This window comes from Silene latifolia, chromosome 8, assembly GCF_048544455.1.
Source record: "Silene latifolia isolate original U9 population chromosome 8, ASM4854445v1, whole genome shotgun sequence".
Lineage (NCBI taxonomy): Eukaryota > Viridiplantae > Streptophyta > Magnoliopsida > Caryophyllales > Caryophyllaceae > Silene > Silene latifolia.
Genome location: NC_133533.1, coordinates 111,579,087 through 111,605,079, shown reverse-complemented (window position 1 = coordinate 111,605,079; position 25,993 = coordinate 111,579,087). Strand labels below are relative to the sequence as shown.

The window sequence follows — 25,993 nt, the reverse complement described above, 5'->3', positions numbered from 1 at the left end:
CCTACAAGTACTTAATACTCCGTATTAATTACTTGTATAGTATTGTAAAGATTTGAAAATTAATTGCATAAAATTAATTTGGAATTGGGAGTGGACACATTAATTGGCTAATCTCATGTTTAGGGAAGTTAAAGCACAATTGATTACCGTGACAATAAATGAGAAATTATGGTGTAGCAAATTGAATTTTCTTTACCATTTTTTTTGGCTTTGGTGTAGCATTTGCCACACCATCCTTGTGAGTGGGTCCGCCCCTGGTCTATAATGAGACGGACTGAAACATATTACATCTAGATTTGTAGTACATGTATGATATGATAACATAGGTACAAAATCAATGCACTAGGTTCCACAATTTCAAACCAAAATCCAAGGAGATAGTTTTGGTTCAGTCAGTACGTACACTTGAATGATTAGTGTAGTATATAAATTTGTCATTATATAAGGACATATCATCTATAGTAATTTACTGTCAATTGACCTATCTTACTTGAAATCAAAACCGTTTGTTAACCTAAAACAGTTAAACTTCAAATATATAACAACAAATTACATTAAATTTTCAATGTGTTTTGTTCCACTTGAGAAGGACTGGCCTACTAAAGTTGGAGAACTCACATGGAGAATATCAGTTAAATCACATTTTTATGTGATAAAAAAGTTTGTGGTGTCATGATCAAAAAAATGAACAAAAAGACAATAATAATGTGTTGTTTCAAGTACCATAATAAAAGGAAAGGTAAAAAGTGGATTAATGGTGGTCCGTATTACCACATATGTAGAGTTGATAACATCTTAATGATTCTTCTAGAAATAATCGTCATATATGTAATTATGCAGATGTCAATTAGCTTAATTGATAAAATTATGAGCAGTGATACTTATAACCTGAGTTCAAACTGCGTCAGAATCAAACCATAATTCTCCATTTACACAAAAAAAAATTACAAAAAATTCGCCATATATAAGACCCGTATAGAGTCGGAATTATTTAAGAAATTCGTGTTTAAAAATAAATTTAAATCATTTTAAGTATACCATTGGAGTATTATATTTTCATTTATAATAGCTTAAATGATACTTCTTCTGTTTCAATTATTTGTTTGTCTTTGATTAAATATTCCTCACAAGAAATAAAAAAGGTAAACAAATGATTGAGAGTTCAGGAGTACAAAAATGGCAACCGGAAAAAAACACCCATTGTTTATAATCATTTTACGCATACGTGGTTTGTTCTAAAATAGATTAGAAGTTTAATTTGATTAGTTTTTCTTGTAGGTCTTCGTAAAATACATTTGGTGAATGCGACTTAATTGCATGACGTAATTGAGAACAAGATAAAAGATTAAACTTCTAATGTAATTTTGTAGTGCCAACATAAATTCTTAAACTTCTAATGTAATTTTATAGTGCCAATATAAATCCTTTTATCTTGTTCTCAATTAGGTCATGCAATTAAGTCGCATTCATCAACATTCAACCATGCATGTCTGTAAAAGAATTTATGTTGGCACTATAAAATTACATTAGCTCAAGACCGAATCGTATCATATATTTTTGTCAATATTGATCGAACGACTTGGAGGATTATTCAAAATATACATTTAACAAATTTTGTATAAGCTCATTTCATGACCTTTTCTTGATATGACTCGTTTCATGAATCCTGAACTTTTTCTTATGCAAAATATGAACAAGTCTAACTCAAACTATTTGAAAGCACAAAACTTCAGTTTTGTGCATCCAATTTCCATGTCAAACCAGGAACGTCTAATAGCAAAATTAAAATGTTCTCAATATCAGAGTCTAAGTTGCCATCTACGTCCATATTCGAATACCATCTACTATTAAAAAAAAAGTTTTCTATTATAAGAGCAACTCCAATGGCAAGTTACGAGGTCTTGTAGCTTACCTTGACACATCATTTTTTCAAGCAACACGGTTTTAAGCTACAACGTCGTCCAATGGTAAACTGCAACAAATCTAGCTTAAAAGGGCCCACATAACAAATAAATATCATAATTTAATTTAATTTATTTTTTTCTTAAATACTAATTTATTCCAAGCATGTAGCTTAACAAAAATACACCTGCTTACAAGCAGGGGCGTATTTCAATACTCTAATGGTGAGCATACCGCTTGAATATTTATAATAATTGCAAGCAGGTCCCTAAATAGTAAATGCAACCATTGGAGTTGCTCTAAAGGGCCTCAAACGCTAGTTTAAAACCGGTTCACTTAGATTTATTTGACTCCCTTGTCAAATCAGATCAAAATAAACAGTTTAGTTAACCGAACTTTTAAAGACGTGCGTGGTTTTTCAGTTCGATTTTTGCGGTTTTGTCATGAGTAGAGAACACAACAGTGTGCTAGTAAAAGTCGATAAACTAAAGCACGAAGTCACTTCTTTTCATAATATAATTGGTGTTATAAAGTTAGTAAAGCTTTGTTTGGTGGATGGTTCAGTTCCTCCACAATGCTTGCATACATGCATGTTCATCATTCATTGCTATCTCACTTTGTATATTCAAGATATTATGATTGCAAATAAATCGTGAATCTTTTCACTTTATATTTTCTTTACTTTTTTATGTATGGGACCATTATATTCAGTGATAAGAATTGGTGTATGTATGTTTTTTGTCAGTAATGAAGGACTAATAATGCAAATCATTTTATTACTAAAATTGTAATATAGATAAGACGCGAGCAAAATAGATATTTAGGATCGTCAATTTGGACCCCCCAATCGATAATAAAATCAGGTTATGAAATTAAATAACTAGACGATATATTTGTCTTTAGAAAAGCTGTAATGATATAATTAACTAATTGAAATGAAAATGAGTACTATTAAATTAGCCCATATAACTAATTTAATACTTCGTAATTGAAGTCTATGTTATTGCTGAATAATGCCTGGATTCTGTTAGTTGTCAGTTCAGACGAATGCACGAGGTATTGCTGACTCGATCTGATTAGGGTTTCCTTAATATTCAGTCTCGGTTAGGGTTCTTTTCATATTATTTCTACTTAGCTAGCTTTTGAAGGGTTTCCTATATATATCGTCTCTTTGGCTCACTCTAACAGTTAGTTATGTAATGTACTTTATCATAACTTTGACACATAGATAGTCAGATAGAGTTATAGTCTATATACTTATTGAATATATATATGAACCGAAAACCTTAGTAAGGCTTAGCTCTTCTCCTAGCATAACGCGAGTCATTTCTTCGGTGAATTGAAATATCGTCCCAAAACCGGTTTTTGAGCTAATTAAGTGGTCACCCCGTCTCACAACACAAAATTTATAGTAATTTATAGTTCAAATTTTTCGATTTTTTTTTTTAAAATTGAAAGTATGAGATGTAATTTTAGAGGAATAGAGGGTCCGTCAAAGCTAGCAGGCCAAAATCCAGTGAGGGAGTAATATGGTGGTGTGCAATGGTGCATGCTAGGCCTAGTAAATCTAAAAAGTTGGTGAAAATGTGCGAGTGCCTTACAATAATGTAACTTTATTAGCACACCAAGTGTCTAGTTCCTACATTTAACGACATAATGGAACTTTTAACCATGTGTTCTAATTATCAAAATATATTTCTGAATAATCCATAATCGAAAACTATTACTCCGTACAAATTACAATCAATTACTCCTATAAGTTCTTTATTACTATCGAATAGTAATAACAAAGTACTACTCCGTATATTATTAAGATTGATAAGGAGTTTCTGATCAAATCACTTGTTTAAGAGATGAGAATCATTACTACTCACGTCAAATAACTTTGGTAAAACTGTTTTCCTTCCATTTTTAAATTAAAGAACCTCTTAGTCTCTGTTTGGTATTTAAAACTCGAAAAGATAATTAAACCTAAAAAGATAGTAAAACATAATTGATAAGATAGTTGGAAATTAGAAACTGATAAGATAACTAATTATATAAAAAAATATTTTGTAAATTAACTGAAAAGGTAACTCGATTTTGATGAAATGACGTAAAAGAATGTGATAATTATTTAATTAATAGTATAGATTTCGTGCCTAAAAACGGAAAATCAAATCAAATCAGTCACTGAAATCTCAAATGCTACCCTAGGTAGATTTCATTTCAGGTGGCTTATTTGGTTAAATAAATTACTTGTCAAACGTTTACAAAAAAATAAGGTACTTGAAATTTTGGTCAAATAAGCTACTTTGACCATATCAGGTATCTGAAATACCTGTCAAACAGAGCCTAATTAGGCAAGCCGGTAAATAAACATTATATTTCCGTTCAATATTATATGATGTAAATCTTATACTCCCTCTAATTAAATGAATATCAAATACTAGTGTAGATCCGCGCAAATGCGTGTAAATATAGGTCTTTTAATTTTTAGTGTATTAGTTATAGATTTTAGATTTATATCTCGCGAATTTTTATAAAAAAATAACTAATAGTATTAAAACTAATCAAAAGAATGGAATAATTCCATAAATTGTGTTTTTTATGAAAATATTTTAACCACATCAATTTTTTACAAGAATTTTTTTTCGTTACGAAGTTAATAATAGGAGATACAGTGTTTATGTATAGATTATTTTTCGCACCAAAAAAAAATGTATAGATTATTTTAAATGGAAAATTAGTTTAATAAATGAAAATCTAATTTGTTTCCATATATAAGTTTGAGCACTTTGAAGGGAAAACTTTAGAGAAGTTGTATTCTCTTAGTATATAGGAGGATGAAATTCATTTGAAAGAGAGATTTTCCGTATGATGCAATAATATGGTTATAGTGCTATATATATATATGGCACAAATATCCGTCTATACGTATAGACGGACACTATCCGTCTATACGTATAGACGGATACCATTTTCCTCACAAAAACCCCATCCCCTATTTACTAAATGAATAGGTGAAAGCCCAACTTTTCCCGCCTAAAAATATTTCCTAGAATAGTGCTTGATATTTTTAGCATATACTATATGTGAGGATATGATAAGTTATAAATGGATATAATCTTTTATATTTAAATATTTATAACATTTAATATTTCACATTTTGCACAAATTTATCTCCGATATTTTTAGGATAAGGAAATTCCTTTTTTAAAGAACTTATTGATAAAAATATCAAATTTATTGACTTTTTATGATAAGAAGTTGCGGCTAAAAAATATGGTATTAGTAAATATTTGTTAAAATTCATTGACTTTTTATGATAAAAATTTGTAGCTAAAAAATATGTTATATTAGTAAATATTTGTAAATTAACATCATTAATTTTTCGGTAAAAAAACAAAAAAAAATAAAAAAAAATAATCATTTTATTACTTCTTACGATTTAAACTTTTATTTATTTCTCTAATCAAAATACATCAAGGAGAAACATGAAAAATAAGTGAATTGTCAATTTAAATTCTATAAATAATACACTAAAAAGTAAACCTCATATATGCACAAAATCTATATTAGTAACTTTATAAATACCACGCATTTATTGTGCGGGATTTAAACTAGTTTGCTATAAAGTGGGAAGCACATGGGGGTGTCCCACCTTGTCCCCCTTATCCATTTTATTAGAAGTCTTTACCCGTCTGTTCGTCCACCCGTCTATACCAAGACCTATTGTATATATGGACACAAATAATACTGTATTCATTATTACTGTGAATCTCTACGTAATTATTAGGCTGAGTTAGTTCATATCGTAAGAGAGTTGAAGAACGAATAACAGAGGAAGGAGAGATTGAATTGTATGTGTTATTGATGAAAACATACGTATACAAAAGCCTAGCTTATATACACAAAACATATTATTTACTTCCCTAATGCTAGCCTATAAAAGAGGAACTAAATATAAACTAACCAAAACTCTTTGGATACGTATAATACATTTGATATAGGATAATATCCGAATGATCACGATATTATTTCATAATATCGTTCATTACTCCCCCTCAAGTTGGAGCACTTGGCAAGCCAATGCCCAACTTGGATCGAAGAAAACGGAACGCTTCTCCACCTAAGGCTTTTGTGAAAATGTCCGCAACTTGGTCTTTGCTTCGTATATAGGATGTCGAGATTGTCTTGTTCAAAATATGATGACGTATAAAATGACAATCTACCTCAATGTGCTTGGTACGATCGTGGAAAACCGGATTTTTAGCAATACTTAAGGCGGCTGTGTTATCACAAAACACTTCAATGGGTGAAGTATGCTCAATTCCGAGTGACTTGAGGAAAGACTTTAGCCAAATTACTTCACTAGTTACAGCACCCAATGCTCGGTATTCCGCTTCTGCACTAGACTTGGCAACGGTCGTTTGTTTCTTTGCTTTCCACGAGATAGGTGATTGACCCAACATTACAAAATAGCCGGTTAAAGACCTCCGTGTTAATGGGCATCTTGCGTAATCAGAATCCGAGTAACCTCTTAACAACAAATCTGAATTTTTCTCTATCACAATCCCTTTTCCCGGACTTCCTTTAATATAGCGAATGGCCCTTAACACAGCATCCCAATGTTCCTTTCTCGGTGCATGTACAAATTGCGACAAGACGTGGACGACATAAACTAAGTCGGGTCTCGTTATGGTCAAATAAATGAGTCGTCCAACTAGTCGTCTATACTTAATTGGGTCGTGTAGCAGGTCTCCGTCAGCCAAAGCTAATTGATGATTGGGTTGGATAGGTATATCAATCGGTTTTGCACCCTCCAAACCCGCTTCTTGAACAATTTCTAAGGCATATTTTCGTTGACTGAGGAAAAGTCCTTTGGACCCGGTTGCAACTTCAATTCCCAAGAAATATTTGAGCCTCCCGAGGTCTTTTATACCAAAACTACGATCAAGAAATAATTTGAGACGGCTACTTGCTACCTCGTTATCACTTACAATGATCATATCATCAACATAGACCAAAATTCCCATAAAAATTCCGTTCTTATTATAAGTGAATAGCGAGTAGTCTGCCATAGATTGGACAAAGCCATACCTCGTTAATGAATCCGTCAACTTAGCAAACCAATTGCGGGAAGCTTGCTTTAGCCCATATAATGATTTCATCAATCTACAAACTTTGGTCGAGCCTCCTTTTTCGAAACCAGGCGGCATTCTCATATACACTTCTTCATCTAAATCTCCGTGAAGGAAAGCATTATTGACGTCTAATTGGGTAATAGACCATCCTTTTGAAATTGCTACAGCGAGCAAACAACGAACACTTGCCATCTTCGCTACAGGTGCAAAAGTTTCATGATAGTCTACTCCCTCAACCTGGGTGTAGCCTTGCGCAACCAACCTCGCTTTGTATCTTTCGATGGTACCATCTGCCTTATATTTCACTTTGTATACCCATCGGCACCCAATGGGTTTTTTGTTGTTGGGAAGGTCCACAATTTTCCAAGTCCCATTCATCTCAAGTGCATCGAACTCTCTTGCCATTGCCTCTTGCCACTCTTTTATTTTCGAAGCCTCATGATAATTTCGGGGCTCTCGAATTGCATCCACGTTGGCCAAAAAAGTCCTGTAATTACCAGAAAAATAATCGGTGGTGACGTAATTAATCATAGGATAACGAGTACCTTTCTTTTTGGATGAAGATTGAAGCGAGTGAGCAGCGTCAGTGACAGTGGGGTGTATCAGCCGAGTGGATTTGCAAAGGTAATCCTTCTTCCAATAAGGCTCAAACTTTTGTCGAGCGCCTCTCCCTAAGGCCCCTGTATCAGCAGCATTCTGGCCAGTAACAATCTGCTCAATATTTTCGAAACCAGGCGTGGCTGCTGCCTCTTCGTCAGAACCTGCACTTACAGTCGTCTGTTCTGTCTCCCCTGTTTCAGCAACATTTACATCGTCTGCTTGCATTTCATTTTCTGGAATTTTGTCCTCTTTATGTTGGTCATGATATTCATCCACATAGTATTTTGTTTCGGGTGAATGTATCTCAGGTGAGTTGATTTGACTAACAACATTCTGATTGGTGGATTTGATATTTTCATAATGAAAAACATTCTCATAGAAAATTACGTCTCTTGACTCAAAAATATGTTTCTTTTTCAAGTCGTAAACCTTCCACCCTTTTTTGTTACTAGGATAGCCAACAAAAATACACCTTTTTCCTCTTTCACTAAATTTATCTTTGGGTTTGTCCTTATTATGCGCATAACAAACACACCCGAATACCCAAACATTCTCCAAAATAGGTCGAGTTCCGTGTAAAAGCTCATAAGGAGTCTGCCCGTTAAGTAACCGAGTTGGTGTCCTATTTATTAAATACGCAGCAGTTAGAACACACTCCCCCCAAAAATCAATGGGTAAGTTACCTTGGAAACGAAGGGCTCTTGCTCGTTCCAGAATATATCTATGCCTTCGCTCCACCCGTCCATTTTGTTGTGGTGTGTCAACTTGGCTAGTTTGAAAAATCATACCATGTTCATTGTAAAAATCTTTCATAACATTAGACAGAAATTCTGTCCCATTATCACTTTGTACTACTTTCACCTCTTTTCCAAATTGTGTTTTAGCCATTTTACAAAAATTAATCATGAGTTGGCTCACTTCTCCCCTATCCCGCATTAATCGAACCCAAACATGTCTACTTCGGTCATCAACAATAGTAAGGAAATAATGTGCACCCGACAAACTTTTAATGTGATATGGACCCCAAATATCGCAATGAATTAAAGCAAAAAGATCCTTACTTCTCTTATGATTGAGCTTAAAAGCCGAACGAGTTTGTTTGGCCCGACAACACGGGTCACAAATATTATTAGGATCCCAAGATAAAGTAAAACCAACTAAATCAGAAAATAGAGGTAAAATACTGCTAGACGGGTGTCCGAGCCTTGCGTGCCATAAGCGTGAATCAATGCTTGTACTTGCCTTGGCCACCATATGCCGTTGTTCACCCTTGAAATAATAGACCCCGTCACTGTGCTCACCCCTCCCAATCTTCATCCTCGTAGATTGGTCCTGTATTATACAATGATCATTATAAAACGTCACAACACAATTATTTTCGGTAATTAGTTGTTGTATAGAAATTAAATCACAGGTTAAGGACGGGACATAGAGCACATCTTTAAGCGTAAAATTGTCATTTAACGTTACTCGTCCATGTTCCTGTGTCACAATCTGTGAACCATCGGGTAAACTGACTGTAGACACCTTGCCTTGCCAAATATTGTCTAGCAATTCTCGTCTACCTGTCATGTGATGTGAACATCCGCTATCGAGTAGCCAACGACCGTATTGATTATTTTTCATACCTGAATTCTGGTGGCTGCTTTCACCCTTATTACTCAAAAGATTACGCAACTGTATCATCTCATGAGGAGTGAAACTCTGTTTCTGCGAGTCACCTTCAGTCACATTGGCTACAATTATCAGGGTCTCTTCCTCGCCTTCTAAAATCACCGGTTTCTTGACGGTACCCTCGATGAAACTCAATTTGTTTTTAGCATCGAGGCCGTTTCTAACAGCATCCGCCCACAAAGAATAATTATTCCCATCGAAAATAATTTGGGATAAGGAAAGGTTGGGGCTTTCACTTGGATGGAGGTATAATGGTGAAGAAGGGGGTATAGACTCGTATTGTTTATCAGATTTAAGAGGAATTCCTCCGTCTCCCTTTGTCATCTTAATTATCTTCGTGATGAAAGAAAAAAAAAAAAATGAACCAGGATCAAATAGGCTCTGATGCCATGAAGAACGAATAACAGAGGAAGGAGAGATTGAATTGTATGTGTTATTGATGAAAACATACGTATACAAAAGCCTAGCTTATATACACAAAACATATTATTTACTTCCCTAATGCTAGCCTATAAAAGAGGAACTAAATATAAACTAACCAAAACTCTTTGGATACGTATAATACATTTGATATAGGATAATATCCGAATGATCACGATATTATTTCATAATATCGTTCATTAAGAGTCAACACAAAGAGCAGATCCTCATTCCTCATCATATCAAAATTCCACCTCATTGGCTTAAGGGTTTGTACATAAGTCGTCAAATGTGCGTTCATGCCCATGTATGTACGATCAATGCATGAACACGTACATACCTTTTCTGCATGCTCGGTTGTCGTTTTAGGTGGATGAAAATTATGATGCATGTATATAGGGTGGCGCTATTTCATAATGTCAAAAACGAATTTCTTTTATTTACAACGGTAAATTCATTTTAAACTTAAAATTGATCAAGTATGGTTAGATGATGATATAAAAGAGAGTATATTTGGTCTAACAAAAATTTGTCGTATGTGTACAAGTGGAATATATTTAACTCGTTTTCATATTAATTAAGGTGAATACTAGCGTCGTCCTAAGAAAGTTACGGAAAAGGAAAATGATACAATATCGTTGTAGGTACTCAATTTTAGAATATTTACAATCACATGAACTATTTTAACAATAGTTTTGAGTACATAATAATAAATAATTTAATGTAACTAACTTGGTATTAGTAGTTGAGTTAGTAAATAGGTCAACCAGTATCGAGTTCATGTCAAGTTATTTTGCAAGAGTTCGAGTCAGGTTTGGTCATGATTGGCCATTTTTGATTTGGTTATTTTCTAGTAAACTATTATCAAATTATTTATGGATAATAATCATTGTTCAACGATAAATATTCGGGTTGGGTTATACTAAGTCGGGTCAATTCGGTTTCATATCATGCTTGAGTCTTGAGTTTCGGCATTGGGTCGGGTATGAGCTGAGTAGGGTTATTCAGGTCGGGTTTTATAGGTTGAGTCAATTTTGCCCGGTCTAATCATCACGTGGTGGCTAGAGATGGAAGTGAGCATGTTGGTTGTTGGGTTTACTCGTCCTAACACGACCCATGACCCATTTTAGCACGACGCGGGATTAATAGTGCCCATCACGACACGACACACTAAAGAATATAAAGCGGGGGAATTGTTTAAACACGCCCCAAACACCTTACGACACGACACTTACTCAGCACACTATAGGCCTTGAGCTATGTCTGCATCGTCATTTTCATTTCACTGGCACGACATGAAGCCCACATTTTCGTGCCATGGCCATATCATTTTCATCTCCTAGCATGATGGGCTAGCACGAGACACAACCCATCACAGGCTCAAAGCCCACTTCCATCCCTGGTTAGTAGCCTAGTGCTTTCTTACAAGTTACAATGTCAAAAGAGCCAAAGTTACAATCGTTAATTCATACGAAGCCCATTTTATTTACGGGTCTATTTCTGTTGGGCCAGAGCTGGATGAATATATTTGAAGTCCTTATTCTTCTTGGTCTATTTATATTTGAAGCCCATAAATATTTGTGCATATTCAGATTGAATTAGCATTGTCAAATTTAAAGGTCATAACACATCATGCTTGAAGATTCGTTTTAGTGCCGAACAAATATCTATTATGAACAATTAAGACAATTTCTTTGAAATTACTAAACATTTGTTTTGCTAGAGTTTGAAATTGATTAATAATTTGTTTTGAGGTAGATGTTTGATTCAGACATAGTAAAGGGTAAGTGGGAGAAGGTTGTGAGAGGTCACAAGTTTGTGATCGTCACACGTAAGACAGATTGTTTACATTAAGAGTGACTACAACACGTGTAAGATCCTTTTTTTTTCTTTCAGTTAGAATGAATTCGCTCCCTCACACGACTTTACCCATTGACACTATAATTAAACACTCACCTCGGCTATTGTGAATAAACGTAAAGTCATTGCTCCTATAGAGCGACTATACCCCCTACACCAAATCACAAGTAAGTCGATTATTTTTTTTTTTTATGAGTTATTAGGAGATTTGGCCTATACTAGGCCCGGCTACCATTAGAGTTAGGATTTGCCATTAAGTTGGGAGGTATTATAAATAGCTCATCATATCGATGTAAAACAACAACAATTCAATACTCCTAATACATTTGAAGGGAATTGCATATGAAGGGAAATGTATTATTGAATTGTTGTTATTTTACATCGATATGGTGAGGTATTTATAATACCTCCCAACTTAATGGCAAACCCTAACCCTAATGGCAAACCCTAATGGTAGCCGGGCCTAGTATAGGCCCAATCTCCTAATATGAGTTATTTATAAAGTTGGTAAAATCAAAATCTCTAATTGAAGTAGCTACCAACTTCGTCATTTTGAACTACACATCGTTTTTTAGGTTAAAAAAAAACATAACTATATGTATTTCAATGTGAGGGATACAAATGAGTAACACATTTTAGCCGTACGTTCCGAGTGAGCTAGTACGACTTTATGGGTAGAGTTTTGGGTGTGTTTGGTTGACACGATTAAAAAGAATTTAATTCATTTCAATGTTTGGTCATAGAGTTTTGAAATGGAGTTAAATATCCAATGAATTCTAACTCCATTTTTACCTCTGGAATTCCACTCAACGAAATCCCATACCCACCTTCCACTCACGGTTCAGTTGTGTTACGAGGTACGTTTGATCAGTTTATTATTCGGTGCTGGTAAATGGGAAGTGCTCGGAAATTTTTGTATCTCAGCGCGGGATTAGACAAGGTGATCCACTTTCCCCCTATTTGTTTATTCTTTGTGCGGAGGTTATTTCAAGTCTTATGAGGCGTGTTGTAGAGAATGGATCCATTCATAAAATTAGGGTGGCTCCGTATGCTCTCAGTGTTTCACATCTCTTATTTGCGGATGATAGTATATTTTTGTGAAAGCCAACGTTAAGGAAGTTAGGGTGGTGAGGGATGTGTTGAGAAAGTATGAGTCAATTTCGAGACAGATGGTTAACCTTAATAAAAATGACCGTATCATTTAGTCATCAAACTACGGCGAGGCGTAGTTTCAGCTATTTGGGGGGTTAGGCAGGTGGATGGTCAGGAGAGATACTTGGGCTTACCTACGGTGATGGGGCTCAGGTCAATCATTAGAGACAAAATTAGCAAAAAATTACAGTGTTGGCGTGGAATGTTGCTCAGTAAGGCGGGAAAGGAAGTATTAATAAAGGTTATTGCCCAATCGATTTCTAACTATGCAATGAGCGTTTTTAAGCTACCAGATAATTTCCGTGACGATTTGCGTTCTCTTGTCTCTAAGTATTGGTGGGGTTCTAAAAATGGTAAACGAAAGATTTCGTGGGTTGCGTGGTCTAAAATGTGCCGGCCGAATTGTAGAGGTGGCCTGGATTGGGCTTTAGAGATTTTGAGCATTTTAACATGGCTTTGTTAGGGAAGCAAGTATGGCGGCTTATGACAGATACAGAGAGTCTTATGGTGCATATTCTTAAAGGGAAATACTTCCCCAATGGGTCTTTTATGGAGGCTGAGCTAGGGGAATCCAAGTTATACCTGGCGTAGTATTTGGGAGGCTCGGTCGGTGTTGCAGCTTGGAATCCGGAGGAGGATTGGTGATGAAGTTTCGACGCGGGTGCGGAATGACCCTTGGCTGCCGAGGACCCAGACGAGGCGGATTTTTTCGCCTAGAGGTACGGGGACGGAGGAGATGCGTGTGGGGTGGGGCCTGTAGCTCAAAGGATTAGAGCATGTGGCTACGAACCACGGTGTCGGGGGTTCGAATCCCTCCTCGCCCAAAACCGACCCCGAGGGGAAGGGCCTTTCCCTTTTGGGAGTAGGAAAATCATGATTGGGATAGCGGAGCTAAAACTATGGAACTTGGGTGTGGGGGTGGAGCTCATGGACGGCGAGGGAGAGGGTTGGGATACGGATAAGGTAAGAGCTTGTTTTCTTCCGTTTGAACGTGATTGTATTTTGAATATTAGGCTGAGTGAGACACAGCCCACCGAATGAGTGGTGTCGGGATGCTGAGAGAGATAAAGTATGCTCAGTTCGGTTTGCTTATAAGTTATTGACCACATATGGGATCAACATTGCTGGACAATCGGATATTGCTCGTGATATGTTATCGTGGAATCGTATCTGGAATGCTCCTGTCTTGCCGAGGATAAAAGTGTTCTTTTGGCAACACTGCAATGACGCTCTATCAGCTAAGAAGAACCTTTCGAGGCGAGTTTGTTTGATCGACGAGGCTTGTCCATTGTGCGACTCGGGAATGGAGAAGTGTCTCCATGTTATTCGTGGGCGTGGGTGAGGGTGAGTGGATGAGGTTTAGGAGGGGTTAGGTGTGGATGCTCAAGAAGCGGAGGGCATGAGAGGGTACGGTGAGGGAGTGGGTGGATGAGGTTGGGAGTTAGATGGGTGCGATGGATTGGCTGAGGTTTATGACTGGATGATGGGCTTTGTAGAAAAGGCGTAACAAAGCATTATTTGAAGATGAAGAATAACAGGTTGATATGGTTGTTCGACGTACAAGGGAGTTGCTGTTGGAAATGTAGGACATTGAAGGGACTGTGGGTGAGATGGGTGTGAGGATGGAGGCGAGGTTGGAAAGACGGAAGCGGGGTATGGTGAAGACTAACGTGGATGCAAGACCTAAGAAGGGAGACGTATTGGGGTGTAGTGTGTAGAGGCGTCGATAGTCATGTGATATGGGGGCACTTAAATCCAATATAGAGAGTTGCTACATAGAGAGTTGCTACATTCTACTATGGCGGAGGCGATGACGGTGTTGCACGACCTCCAAGAAGCAGAGGTAAGCAGAGTTCGAAGTTGGGTGGTGGATGGTGATTGTGAAGTGGTAATGGAAGTTTTGAAGAAGAAAAGGACCGGTCGTAGTGATATATTCTCCTTTACAATGATATTTTAGAGCTTTGTAATAGATTTGATTGTGTTGATTTTTCGTTTGTCCGTAGAAATTTGAATAAAGTAGCACATGAATTTGCTCATGCTTCGTTGTGGGCAGTGGGTCGTCATAGATGGGAGAATGTTTTTCCTCCTTCTATAACGGCACTTGCGGAATCAGATTTGGTTAATCTATAATATACACTATGAGGGATTTCAAAAAAAAAAAAAAAAAAAAAAAAAAAAAAATTGAAATGAAAAGCAAAAAGTGAAATAAACCAAATGACATTTAAAAGGTGTTTTGAAACCTAATACTACCATGATTTCTTATTAGAGTTTTTGGTCAAACACAACCTTTAAAATTTTTTTTTCTTTCCAAACGCCACCTTAAAAAAAAAGTTTGTCAAACACAACCTTTAATAATTTTTTTTTGTCAAACACGACTTTTTGGCCGGATTTTGACAAGTTCCTGGCCGCTTGCAGCGCAATGGGAGGATTTTCAGTATATATTTGAGATAGCAAACGAGGTTCGTCTGAGGTGTTCTTGGACTCGTTGGAAAGGTGGGAGTACAGGCTTTCCAAGAACACAAATTCTTATTTGCGACGGAGGTATCCGTCACAAACAAGAGACGGGTACCATATTGTCTCACACACAACCCATAAGGGTGAGAGACAAAGCACATGGGGTGGGTGCCCACCTTGTCCCCTCTACCCATTTCCACTCACATAATACCCGTCGCAAGATCCGACCCGTCGCAAGCAAGACTTATTGTTCCAAGAATTGTCAACACGGTGGCCAAAGGTGGCCTTATGTGGGGTCGATTGGTGCGTAAAGTAAGGCTGATCAGAGAAAGGGTTAGAAGTTTGGGTGTACAGCGGGTTGTTAGAGGGGTTTTCGAGGGTCTTTTAATGGGGTTATGATATTTTGTTTGGTTTGAAATTTGGTATGCAGGTTGAGGGGAGTGCAAGGTATGTCGTAGTTGTGTTGTTTGTGGTAGTCGTTGGTTGCAAGTGGTGGTTCAAGGGGAGTGAATCGACCCACGGAAAAATCCTACTTTCACTTACATAAATCCCATGTGAACAACCGTACTTTACAACACACCAATTTATCCTACATAAAGCCATCTTTGATCACCGTATTGACAACCGCTTGAAATCCTGTACTCCCACCTTTCCGACAAGTTCAAGAACACCTCAAACCGACCTCGTTTGCTATCTCAAACATCGACTGAAAGTCACCCCATTAAATTGCTCAACTTTGGCCAAAATGTCGTGTTTGACAAAAAAAAATTATTAAAGGTTGTGTTTGACAAACTTTTTTTTAAAGGTGGTGTTTGAAAAAAAAAGTTTTTTTAAAGGTTGTGTTTGATAAAAAACACTTCTTATTACAATACATTTCATTCATAAATAATCATAAACAAGAGTTTATTGGGATTTTATCACTTATATTCCTCAATTTTTTCATTTTCTCACTTGTTTCCTTTTTTATTAACAAAGACTTTTTCCTATCATTAACTCTTGGTTATGATCTCATAAAACAGTAATTGTTTTCCTGATCGAAGATCTCGTAATGTTTGTGAATTTGAAAAATTTGTAAGCGAGAGTTCTAACCAATTAAAATTTATTTCGTGGGAAGATTTTCACTAATCATAATTTCGACTATAATATCCAAAAACATTATTTTTTCAACCGAAGATCTTCTAAAGACGTAAAATTTGAGAAAATATATTACCTTTTTCTGAAGTTTCCCTTTCATCTAAACCAAAGGTAACAGTTGCTTTGTCAAACTTGCCGATGCACGTTTTGTAACGTGAATATCTTTAGTTACATATTATTAAAAATTATAAAAATTTGATATTTTTATACCATTTATAACGATAAATCAAACAAGATCTCACATGACTATATTTTATCTTAAAGATTAAGGCTCAGTTTGACACGACATATCAGGTAGCTTATTTGACCAAAATTTCAGCTACCTGATTTTTTTGCAAGTGTTTGGCAAGTAGCTTATTTGATCAAACAAGGTACCTGAAATGAAATGCTACCTCAGGTAGCATTTGAGAAATCAGGTATCTGAAATGATTTTTTTTTTTTTTTTTTTTCATTTTTTACCCCTTTATTCTATAATATTAAATAATTTTAATATTCTTTTACGTCATTTTACCAAAATCAGCTACCTTTTCAGCTAGTTTTCGAAACACATTTTTATATAATCAGTTACCTTATCAACTCCTAATTTTCAGCTACCTTATCGGTTATCTTTTCAGATTTCAGTTAGTTTTTCAGTTTTAAGCTACATCTTCAGATAATTTTGCCAAACAGAGTTTAAGAACGACTATAATGCAACAAAATAAGTGTGACCTCTAGTTTGAATGGAGGGAGTACTAGTTTAGAGTTATTGATAGTCACATTTTTTCAAAAAAAAGAGAGATACAAATGAGAAAATGAACCCAAGATGTGTGAGTCTAGTGGAATTCCAGGGTAACCTCAAAGCCTCCTAAGGAGGAATTGCGAGGTCCTGGGTTCGATTCCCTAGATGAACACTTTCCTGCACTGACGCCGGAGAGGGAATAATCCCCATGGGAAAAGTTAACTCACACGTAATCTGGCGCGCAGAGGGAAAAGTCTCTTCAGATCAGGGAGGATCGAACCTCCTCTCATCAAAAAAAAAAAAAAAAAAAAAAAAAATGGGAAAATGAAAAAAAAAATGATAAAGAGTACAAATGAAAAAAATTCACTAATTTATTTTAGTTCATAAAATATACTCCGTATATCTCCCACTCAACAACCAATTTTACACTTGTACTCCGTATTACACCTGTCGCTCCCTCACGAACTCTCACACACACTCTCTCTCCACCGTGCTATCACGGCGGCGTACGCGAAGGTCCTTCGGCGACGACGCAATTGAAGCTCTTCTTCAAAATGACTGTAGACGATGAGAATTCGATATACGTAGGTGGACTTCCTTACGATTGCACGGAATCTCAACTTCGTCACGTTTTCGAATTATACGGCTCCGTTCTCGCTGTCAAGGTTTTCTCTCACCTCTTTTTTTCCGATTATTTCTAGTTTCAACGTCAATGCGAAGTAATTTGATGATGATTTAGGGTTTTGTCTGATTTCTTATGGTTGAATGCTCGATTTTATGTTAATTTTGTGGTTAATGTATGCTAACTTGTTCATGTATATTATAATTGTTTAATTGGATGCTTTGGAGCGCATTTCTGAAGAATTCTGTTGAATGCGAAGTAATCTGGTGATGATTTAGGGTTTTGTTTGATTTCTGTGGTTGAATGCTCAATTTTATGTTAGTTTTGTGTTTAATGCATTGTTAATTTGTTCATATTTATCACGATTGTTTGATTTTCTGCTTTGGAGCTCATTTCTGGAGAATAATGTTGATTGTGAAGTAATTTGGCGATGATTTAGGGTTTTGTTTGATTTCTTATGGTTGAATGCTCAATTTTATGTTAGTTTTGTGTTTAATGCATTGTTAATTTGTTCATATATATATCACGATTGTTTGATTTTCTGCTTTGGAGCTCATTTCTGGAGAATAATGTTGATTGTGAAGTAATTTGGTGATGATTTAGGGTTTTGTTTGATTTCTTATGGTTGAATGCTCGATTTTATGTTAATTTTGTGTTAGTGCATTGGTAATTTGTTCATGTATATCATGATTGTTTGACTTCCGGCGCCGGAGCTCATTTCTGGAGAATAATGTTGATTGTGAAGTAATTTGGTGATGATTTACAGTTTTGTTTGATTTCTTATGATGTGAAAGCTTGATTTTATGTTAATTTTGTGTTTAATGTATTGCTAATTTGTTCATGTATATCATGATTGTCTAATTTGCTGTTTTGGAGTTCATTTCTGAAGAGTAATGTTGATTGCGAAGTACTTTGGTAGTGTTTTAGGGTCTTGTTTGATTTCTTATGTGGTTGAATGTTCGACTGTATGTTAATTCTGTGTTTAATGTATTGCTAGTTTGTGCATGTATCGTGATTATTTAATTTGCTGCTTTGGAGCTCATTCTGAAGAGTAATACTGATTTTGAGTCATAGGTATGTGATTCATGAAGGTTATAGGGTAGTAGTATACTTACAATGAGAAGTTATAGGAGTAGTTAGTGCACTGCGAGGATTCACTAGTTTAAACGGTTATGGGAAGTAATTCGTTGATGGTTTAGGTTTTCGTAGTATACTTACAATGAGGAGAAGTTATAGCAGTAGTTAGTAAGGAATGTGCAGTGCGAGGATTCACTAGTTTAAACGGTTATGGGAAGTAATTCGTTGATGATTTAGGTTTTTGTAGGATTTCTGAGGGCTTAAAGCTCCCATTTATGTTAATTTTATATTTTTAACGCATGTTCCATGTGAAATGATGAAATGATTTAGGTTTGGCGGTATTGTTTAATTGAGGTTTTTGATGTAAAATTTGCTACTTTGGAGCTTAATATTTGAAAAACACTGTTTTGTAGAGAAACAAGCCAGTTAGCTCATGAAGGTTATAGGCTAGTAGTATACTTACAATGAGAAGTTATAGGAGTAGTTAGTGCACTGCGAGGATTCACTAGTTTAAACGGTTATGGGAAGTAATTCGTTGATGGTTTAGGTTTTCATAGTATACTTACAATGAGAAGTTATAGCAGTAGTTAGTAAGGAATGTGCAGTGCGAGGATTCACTAGTTTAAACGGTTATGGGAAGTAATTCGTTGATGATTTAGGTTTTTGTAGGATTTCTGAGGGCTTAAAGCTCCCATTTATGTTAATTTTATATTTTTAACGCATGTTCCATGTGAAATGATGAAATGATTTAGGTTTGGCGGTATTGTTTAATTGAGGTTTTTGATGTAAAATTTGCTACTTTGGAGCTTAATATTTGAAAAACACTGTTTTGTAGAGAAACAAGCCAGTTAGCTCATTGTATGTGCTAGATGTATGTGCTAGAGGGTTGATTAGAGGCACTAGGGCAATGTTTGGTGCTTTTGTTAATGTTTAGTGTGATGCCAATGTGCTATTGGACTTAAGAAAAATGCTAAGTCTTTGAATTGGAGGGGATTGGGAAGTTTAAAAGGGCTTAGTGGTTTGCAGCAAAATAGCGCACTTGTATGGGAGAGGTTCATTGTCAGGCCACTTGAGCATTTATGATATTCCATCAAAATGTTAGGTTAAGAGACGATATTTCAGTCTTAAAATTTGCACGGTCTTATTGTGGCGCTGTTTTGCCCTAGACGTACTAGTTCTGATGAATTAATTAATTCTGTAGATGTGGGTGTTACTTTTATCGTATGCTGCAATTTTGGAGGCTTCCGATGCTATATACCTTGATAGTTTTCAGTATTGATATGATGATTCTAATGATTGCAAACACTATCATGTTTGTTGAGTAGATAATAAATGCTCGTGACATAGGAGGAAAATGCTATGGATTTGTTACTTTCACAAACCCTCGATCCTCAGTGGAGGCCATCAATGAAATGAATGGCAAGGTACTATTCACCCAAATTATGGGTTGCATATTCTATATAAGTGAAGTTAACATGTTTCCATTATCGCATCTTTCTTTTTTTTTTTTTTTTTTTTTTTTTTCTGCTATGCTTTTCTTGCCTCATTTGTTGTTATGTGTGTCTCCTTTCAGACAATTGGTGGTCGAGTTGTGCGAGTAAATGAAGTGAAGTCAAGAGCTGCAGGCGGGAGACCTATGCAAGGCCGTGAAAGTTTTCGAAACAATTGGCGGGACCATGATAGTGATGGGGGCAGAAGTAGAGGAAGGGAGAAGACATATAGCAGGGATAGGCAACGTGATAATTCTCGGGAGATTGATGGAGAGAGGGAAAGATGGAGAGATCGTTCTCTTGATCGTCATCACTCTAGAGACAACATTCAAGGAAGAGATCGAGATCAAAGCAGGGACATGCAGAATTGGGAACATCCGAGTTGCAGGAAACATGACCGAGAATCAGATAGAGAATATGATTTAGATGCTAGTAATGATCACTCTAGAAACAGCTTTCAAGGAAGAGATCGAGATCAACACAAGGACACGCGGAATTGGGAAAATCAGAGTAGCGGGAAACATGACCAAGAATCAGATAGAGATTATGGTTTAGATGCTAATAACGATCACTCTAGAGACAACTTTCAAGAAAGAGATCGAGATCAACACAGGGACATGCAGAATCGGGAAAATCAGAGTAGCAGGAAACATGACCGAGAATCAGATAGAGAGTATGATTTAGATGCTACTAAAGATAGACAGCTAGATAGAGTTGTTGAACATGATAGATGGGGTCAGAATAACAAAGATCACCAGGCAAAGAGAAAACATAGGTAAAAGGTCTTGTAAAATAACGTGCTTCCTCTTTGTCAGGTTCTTATTTGTCCCTTTTGGAATAATATACTGTAAGAATGAAATATGCGTACTTTTATTTTCTTACTAGGCCGAACTTGTCACGCAACAGTAATTTGAATGACAATCTTTTTAGGTGAAAATTAAGATTGGCGTTGGTATTAATTACGGAGTATGTCTTTGCAAGTGGTATTAATATACTGTTGGCAGTCTGGCTGACAAATTGTTTTCCTTCATGTCTTTTCCGCTTATCCCATATTTCCGCTCTTTATATTCAGTTTAAGCATTTCACATTCTTGGTTGATTTTTATGATCTCTCTGTATTTTGCAAGGCATTTCTTTTTTCGTAAAAGTGTCTTGAGCTTGGGTTTTGGGATACATTGGAAACTTTATGACTGCTGTTTTGTTTGCCCTTGGCAGCTTCTGTAATCTTTAATCCTTGTGCTATGGTGGCTCCATGCTTGTTTTAACCCTTCTGTAATCTTTAATAATTTTGCTATGATCAGAACATGTTTGTATACATGTTCTGATCAGCCATTAATGACCATTCATGGCGTTTTGAAGGACCGAGACTTGCGATATGTTTTTGATAGTATATTATCCTTCTGATTCACAAATACCTTCTATTTTCCTTATTGGTTAGTTTATAAATACCGTACATTTTCCTTATGGGCCCACCCTTTAGTTGAAAAAAAATGCCCTTTTTGCTCTATTTTATTGTGTCAATAGGCCAGTTGCTCTTCGGCACGCCATTTTTTAGTTAACGGTTTGTGTTCGATAACGTTCTTTAGAATTTTTCTATTTAATCTGATCATTTGGCCAACTTAGACTTATAGACCCATTTGTACTATTTTTCTTGAATATTGTGTCATTGTTGTAAAATGGAAAAGTCTTTGTGAATAGAAAGTTTACAAATTTCTGCAAGCAAAGGTGACATTTTTGTTTTTGTTCTGTTGCTGTTTTCTGTTGTGATTTACAGTTCTAGCTATGATCGACCGAGTAGAGAGCATTCATCGGAATCAAGTGATTATTACCATCAAGTAAGCTTACTTACAACCTTCGTGGTGGTCATGTGTATGGCTAATTTGTTAATCTAGTAATTTTCAGCACTTTTCTACCGTATTTTTCTGTTCTACTATTAGGAGGAGCAATTGGATTCATTACTTAAAAGACGGGATGAACTTCATAAGGAGGTTAGTGTTCTACTTGCTCATTCTTGACTGTTAAAATCTCCAATTATCTGGAGTTTAATTGTTATTTTTGTTGCTGGCATGTGGATTCTTAATCCCAGTCTTACACAAATATTACTTCTGCAGTAACTGGTCCAGTGAAAGTGTCGAGGATATTTATACAATTAACAAGTTTTATGTGTTTTCTTACCTTAAAAAAGAAAGAAGAAAAGCTTTATATGTATCTTTTCCTGGTTGCTATATTTCAGAATTTAAAAGCAAAGTGGTACTTCACAATTTAGGTTCTATAATCTATATGGCCTCAATTTCTGGACTTTACTAGGTCCTCTCCCCCTCTGTATCTCTTCACTTTGTGTTTCACAGATATTTTTATCTATGTTAAGGGATAGGAGAGAACTTGTGTACAACGAAGCTAAAGACTTGCTATTTTTTTTTTTTTTGGTTTTGGGTTATTATTGAATAAAGCAAATGACTTGCCAAAATAGCCGCACTTTTTTTCAATGTGAAGTAATAGTAATTCGATCCAATTTTGTCCCAATTATCATTATAGGTCATCCGGAAACACTGAGTTGCGTAAATTGGATAGGTTGGTAACACTTTTGGCCGTTTGGGTAGTCAACATCGAGGATAGTTGCCTTACCTTTCCATTTGTAGATACACTGGGTTAAAGCTGTAAGGAAGCATAGTTTAAGGGCTTATTTGGATGAGGGGATAGAGGGGTACCAAATCCCTTGTTTGGATAACAAATGGGGTAGGAAGAAAATGGAGAGGGATGGATTTGGAAGGATCCATTTTCCCTCCTCCACGCCTAATCCAAATGCCTCTAACAAAAGAGAGATTTGGAAGCAATATTCCTTTCCTCCATTCCCCTCCCCTCCCTTTCCCTGCACTTTTTCTATCCAAACACATTCTAGAAGGAAATTAAGAAGAGGAATATTTTGTTGCTTAGAGTGCACGTTAATGTGGAACTCTGACTGAACTGATGAATTTATCTTGTGGACAATATCATCCAGAGGGGAAAATAATAAATGGTATAACTGTAGAGTGATGAGGGCGAGTCCCCCGTACATCATGTTCAAGTGGGTAATTGATACAGGGCTTATTTTGTAAAGAAATATTATTGATCAACTTCCGTTGTGTGTGTGTGTGGGTGGGTGGGTGGGTGGGTGGGGGTGGGGGGTGGGGGTTGGTTCATCTAAGCTTCTATCTGTGATGGGGAGACACAACCTTTCCTCTGTATGACATGCAGACAATCTGGAACGCCTCACCCTCCATCTTAATTTAAATTTTGAACGACACACGGATACGGCAAACACGTGTATTGGCCCAATATAAGACAGTAAGACACTGATGCAACATTTTTTGTTTAATACTTAAGCTAGCCATCTCCCACGCACAAAAAGGAGAGGAAGTTTAACTCTTTTGTTTATTTTAACCGGATAGTTACCTCCTCCATGCCCCTCTCCTATATTCTTCTTCAAAGTGTTTCCTGTTACATCTTTTTACGTCTATTTTCTTTTCTATTCACACTCCTATTTGGCCCTCCTGAAAATTAATTTGAGTTTGTCGGTGACGTGTTTGATTTTGCTGTGTCAGGCATGTGTCATGTTGTGTTGGCCCAGAGTCAGGTTAGACCCGCGACACGGTGGCTAAGTGTCGAAGTAGCATAGTTCTTACTTCTTAGCCCATGTCATTATCGGCGGCCTCTTTTATTGGTTGTTCACCACTCTGTTATTACTGTTTCTTTGTGAAGGGTAGAATCAGTACTAAATCGGGTAATACATTGTTTATTTCTCCATAGATTCCCTCTGATTTCTAGCACTTCGAATACACTCTCACCGTCCTTGTCAACTGTTCTAAAGTTTTTTCCTTTGTGTGCATGTATTTAATACCCCAACTTTGAGATGTTGCACTGAATATCTAGTTTCTTTCACCTATTTTGTATATCTAGTCTTCTATTTTGCCTGGTTAATACTCTGCATATCTAGTTGCTGTCACCTATTTTGTGTTTGTGTTTCTGGTCCAAATTATCCTTAGCAGAGTTAGCACTACTTGACACTAATCTCCTGTTATCAGACATACGACATGGAACAGAGCTTACAAGAGAAGAAACAGTTAATCGTTGATTTGCAGAAAAGATCCTTGGTAATCATCGTTTAATTGAGGCACTTAGTTCTATTCTGGCACCTATTCCACACAAGCGCCTCTTTGATTTAGTGTCCTGGGAACTCTTAATTGTTTGCAGAAATTGGAAGATTCGTTGACGTCGGCTAAGAAGCTGTCTTCAATGCATCAGTTGCAGTTGACTAAGGTATGCAGTCTGTTAGATTCCTCAACTTTAAGGATGAACTTTGTCGGTGTGTCCCTTATAAGCGCTCCAAATTTTATTATTTGCAATTTTGTGCAGCTGTACAAGTGCTTCCAGCAAGTGAAGGATTATGGCGAAAAACTGAAAAGTTCTGAGCAGGAACTTCAGGTCAGTATATTGAATAAATGTACTATGTAGCTGAATTTACGTTTTAGGAGACTTTGCATGTTAAATCACTGGTGTACTGATTGGCGGTGATTCTTAAATCATATAATGTCGGTGATAAAAATCATTTCTAAATATGCTTTCCCATCCATTACTCTGATTCTCATTGGGTATTGTTTTTTCCTACCTTCTACTTTTTACCCTTGACAAATGTAATAAGCTTACTTGTTACTTAAAGGGGTGGAATAATGACGATAAATAGGGTCAGTATTTTGCATTTATTGATTTTTTACAAAAATATTACTACCTCTGTTTTATTCCGCATGTTCCATTTTGCAAGGGTTATTCCAAAATAATTGACACCTTTCTAATTGTGTACTCAGACGTAATGTGTGTATTTAAAAACACGGTGATGCATGTTTTGGCTCAACAAGCGTGCAGGGGTGCTCTTACCATGTTCTTCTATGCAAATGCAGGATCTTGTCGATTCAGTCAGTATGGAGATTGATCCAGGTTCTAGAGAGATATACCTTAGGAATCCCGAAGTTTGATTCTTGTACTCAGAAAATACACCTTCATCTAGAATACTATTACGAGTTTATTAATATTTATTTTTGCTGATGAACTAAGAAAAACCTGTTACACTCTCTGCCCTTTTGCCTATTAGGTTTATTAAGTCTTGGCTTCTCTGGGTCATTGATCTCATTATTGCAGTTTGTGAGGTTCCCTTCTGGGGATTAATGTGCTTTAAGATTAGTCTTTTGTGTAAAGAGAATTAAGTTATCTAATTTAAAAAAAAACAGTTAATTTCTTTTTTCTTTTGTATTAAAGTGTCGAAAAATGTGTCCTTACTGTTATGCTTGAACTTAGAAGCTATAACGTCACCGCCTGAGCATCCATCATCTGAATAAACCCGGAGACCGGAAGTTTTTTCTACAATGGGGTGAGTTCCATGATTATGCATCATCTATATTCTATATAATCTGGCATCGGTTGTTGAACATGAATATCCTATATCAATGTATCTTCAGTTTGTGCAATATGTAGGATCACTCGGGTTAAATAAAGAACACCAACTTCTTATCAGTACAATGTTTACGCCTTATGAGCTGCATTTGGACAGGTATGGCCATTTGAGATTCCGTTTGAAATACTTCTTGAGGTTAAATTCGATCTTTAATTTTGATTGGATATTCGTTAGCTTTTGTTACTGTTATTTCGCAAATAGTTAAATCTTTATAGAAACTGCAAGTCAAGCATTGAAACAATAATAGTTTAGAAGTTTAAATGTGGACATAAACTATCCC

General features: G+C 36.2%; 2 protein-coding genes across 3 annotated transcripts; both read left to right on the top strand.

Annotated features, from left to right (window-relative positions):
- The first annotated feature begins 12,876 nt into the window (after positions 1–12,876).
- Positions 12,877–13,325, top strand: LOC141595760 (uncharacterized). Its single transcript, XM_074415725.1, has 2 exons — positions 12,877–13,087; positions 13,198–13,325. The coding sequence occupies exons 1-2, from the start codon at positions 12,877–12,879 to the stop codon at positions 13,323–13,325; spliced, it is 339 nt and encodes a 112-aa protein (XP_074271826.1).
- Positions 13,326–17,408: 4,083 nt separating this feature from the next.
- Positions 17,409–25,508, top strand: LOC141597355 (uncharacterized). Of its 2 annotated transcripts, none has more exons than XM_074417781.1 (9): positions 17,409–17,705; positions 20,065–20,163; positions 20,313–21,004; positions 22,003–22,063; positions 22,166–22,216; positions 24,290–24,358; positions 24,459–24,524; positions 24,621–24,689; positions 25,163–25,508. In XM_074417781.1, exons 1-9 carry the CDS (start codon positions 17,595–17,597, stop codon positions 25,235–25,237), a joined length of 1,293 nt encoding a protein of 430 aa, XP_074273882.1. In that variant the 5' UTR covers positions 17,409–17,594; the 3' UTR covers positions 25,238–25,508. The 2 variants fall into 2 exon arrangements, with proteins under 2 accessions (XP_074273882.1, XP_074273883.1); XM_074417782.1 differs by having other exon boundaries at positions 17,444–17,705; positions 25,070–25,375.
- The last annotated feature ends 485 nt before the right edge of the window (positions 25,509–25,993 follow it).

Coding starts and splice junctions, on each gene's coding strand:
- LOC141595760 (XM_074415725.1), top strand. CDS start 12,877: ATGGGGCTCAGGTCAATCATTAGAGACAAAATTAGCAAAAAATTACAG. Junction 13,088..13,197: donor TTGGTGGGGTTCTAAAAATG/GTAAACGAAAGA, acceptor TGGCTTTGTTAG/GGAAGCAAGTATGGCGGCTT.
- LOC141597355 (XM_074417781.1), top strand. CDS start 17,595: ATGACTGTAGACGATGAGAATTCGATATACGTAGGTGGACTTCCTTAC. Junction 20,164..20,312: donor TCAATGAAATGAATGGCAAG/GTACTATTCACC, acceptor GTCTCCTTTCAG/ACAATTGGTGGTCGAGTTGT. Junction 24,359..24,458: donor ATTTGCAGAAAAGATCCTTG/GTAATCATCGTT, acceptor AATTGTTTGCAG/AAATTGGAAGATTCGTTGAC.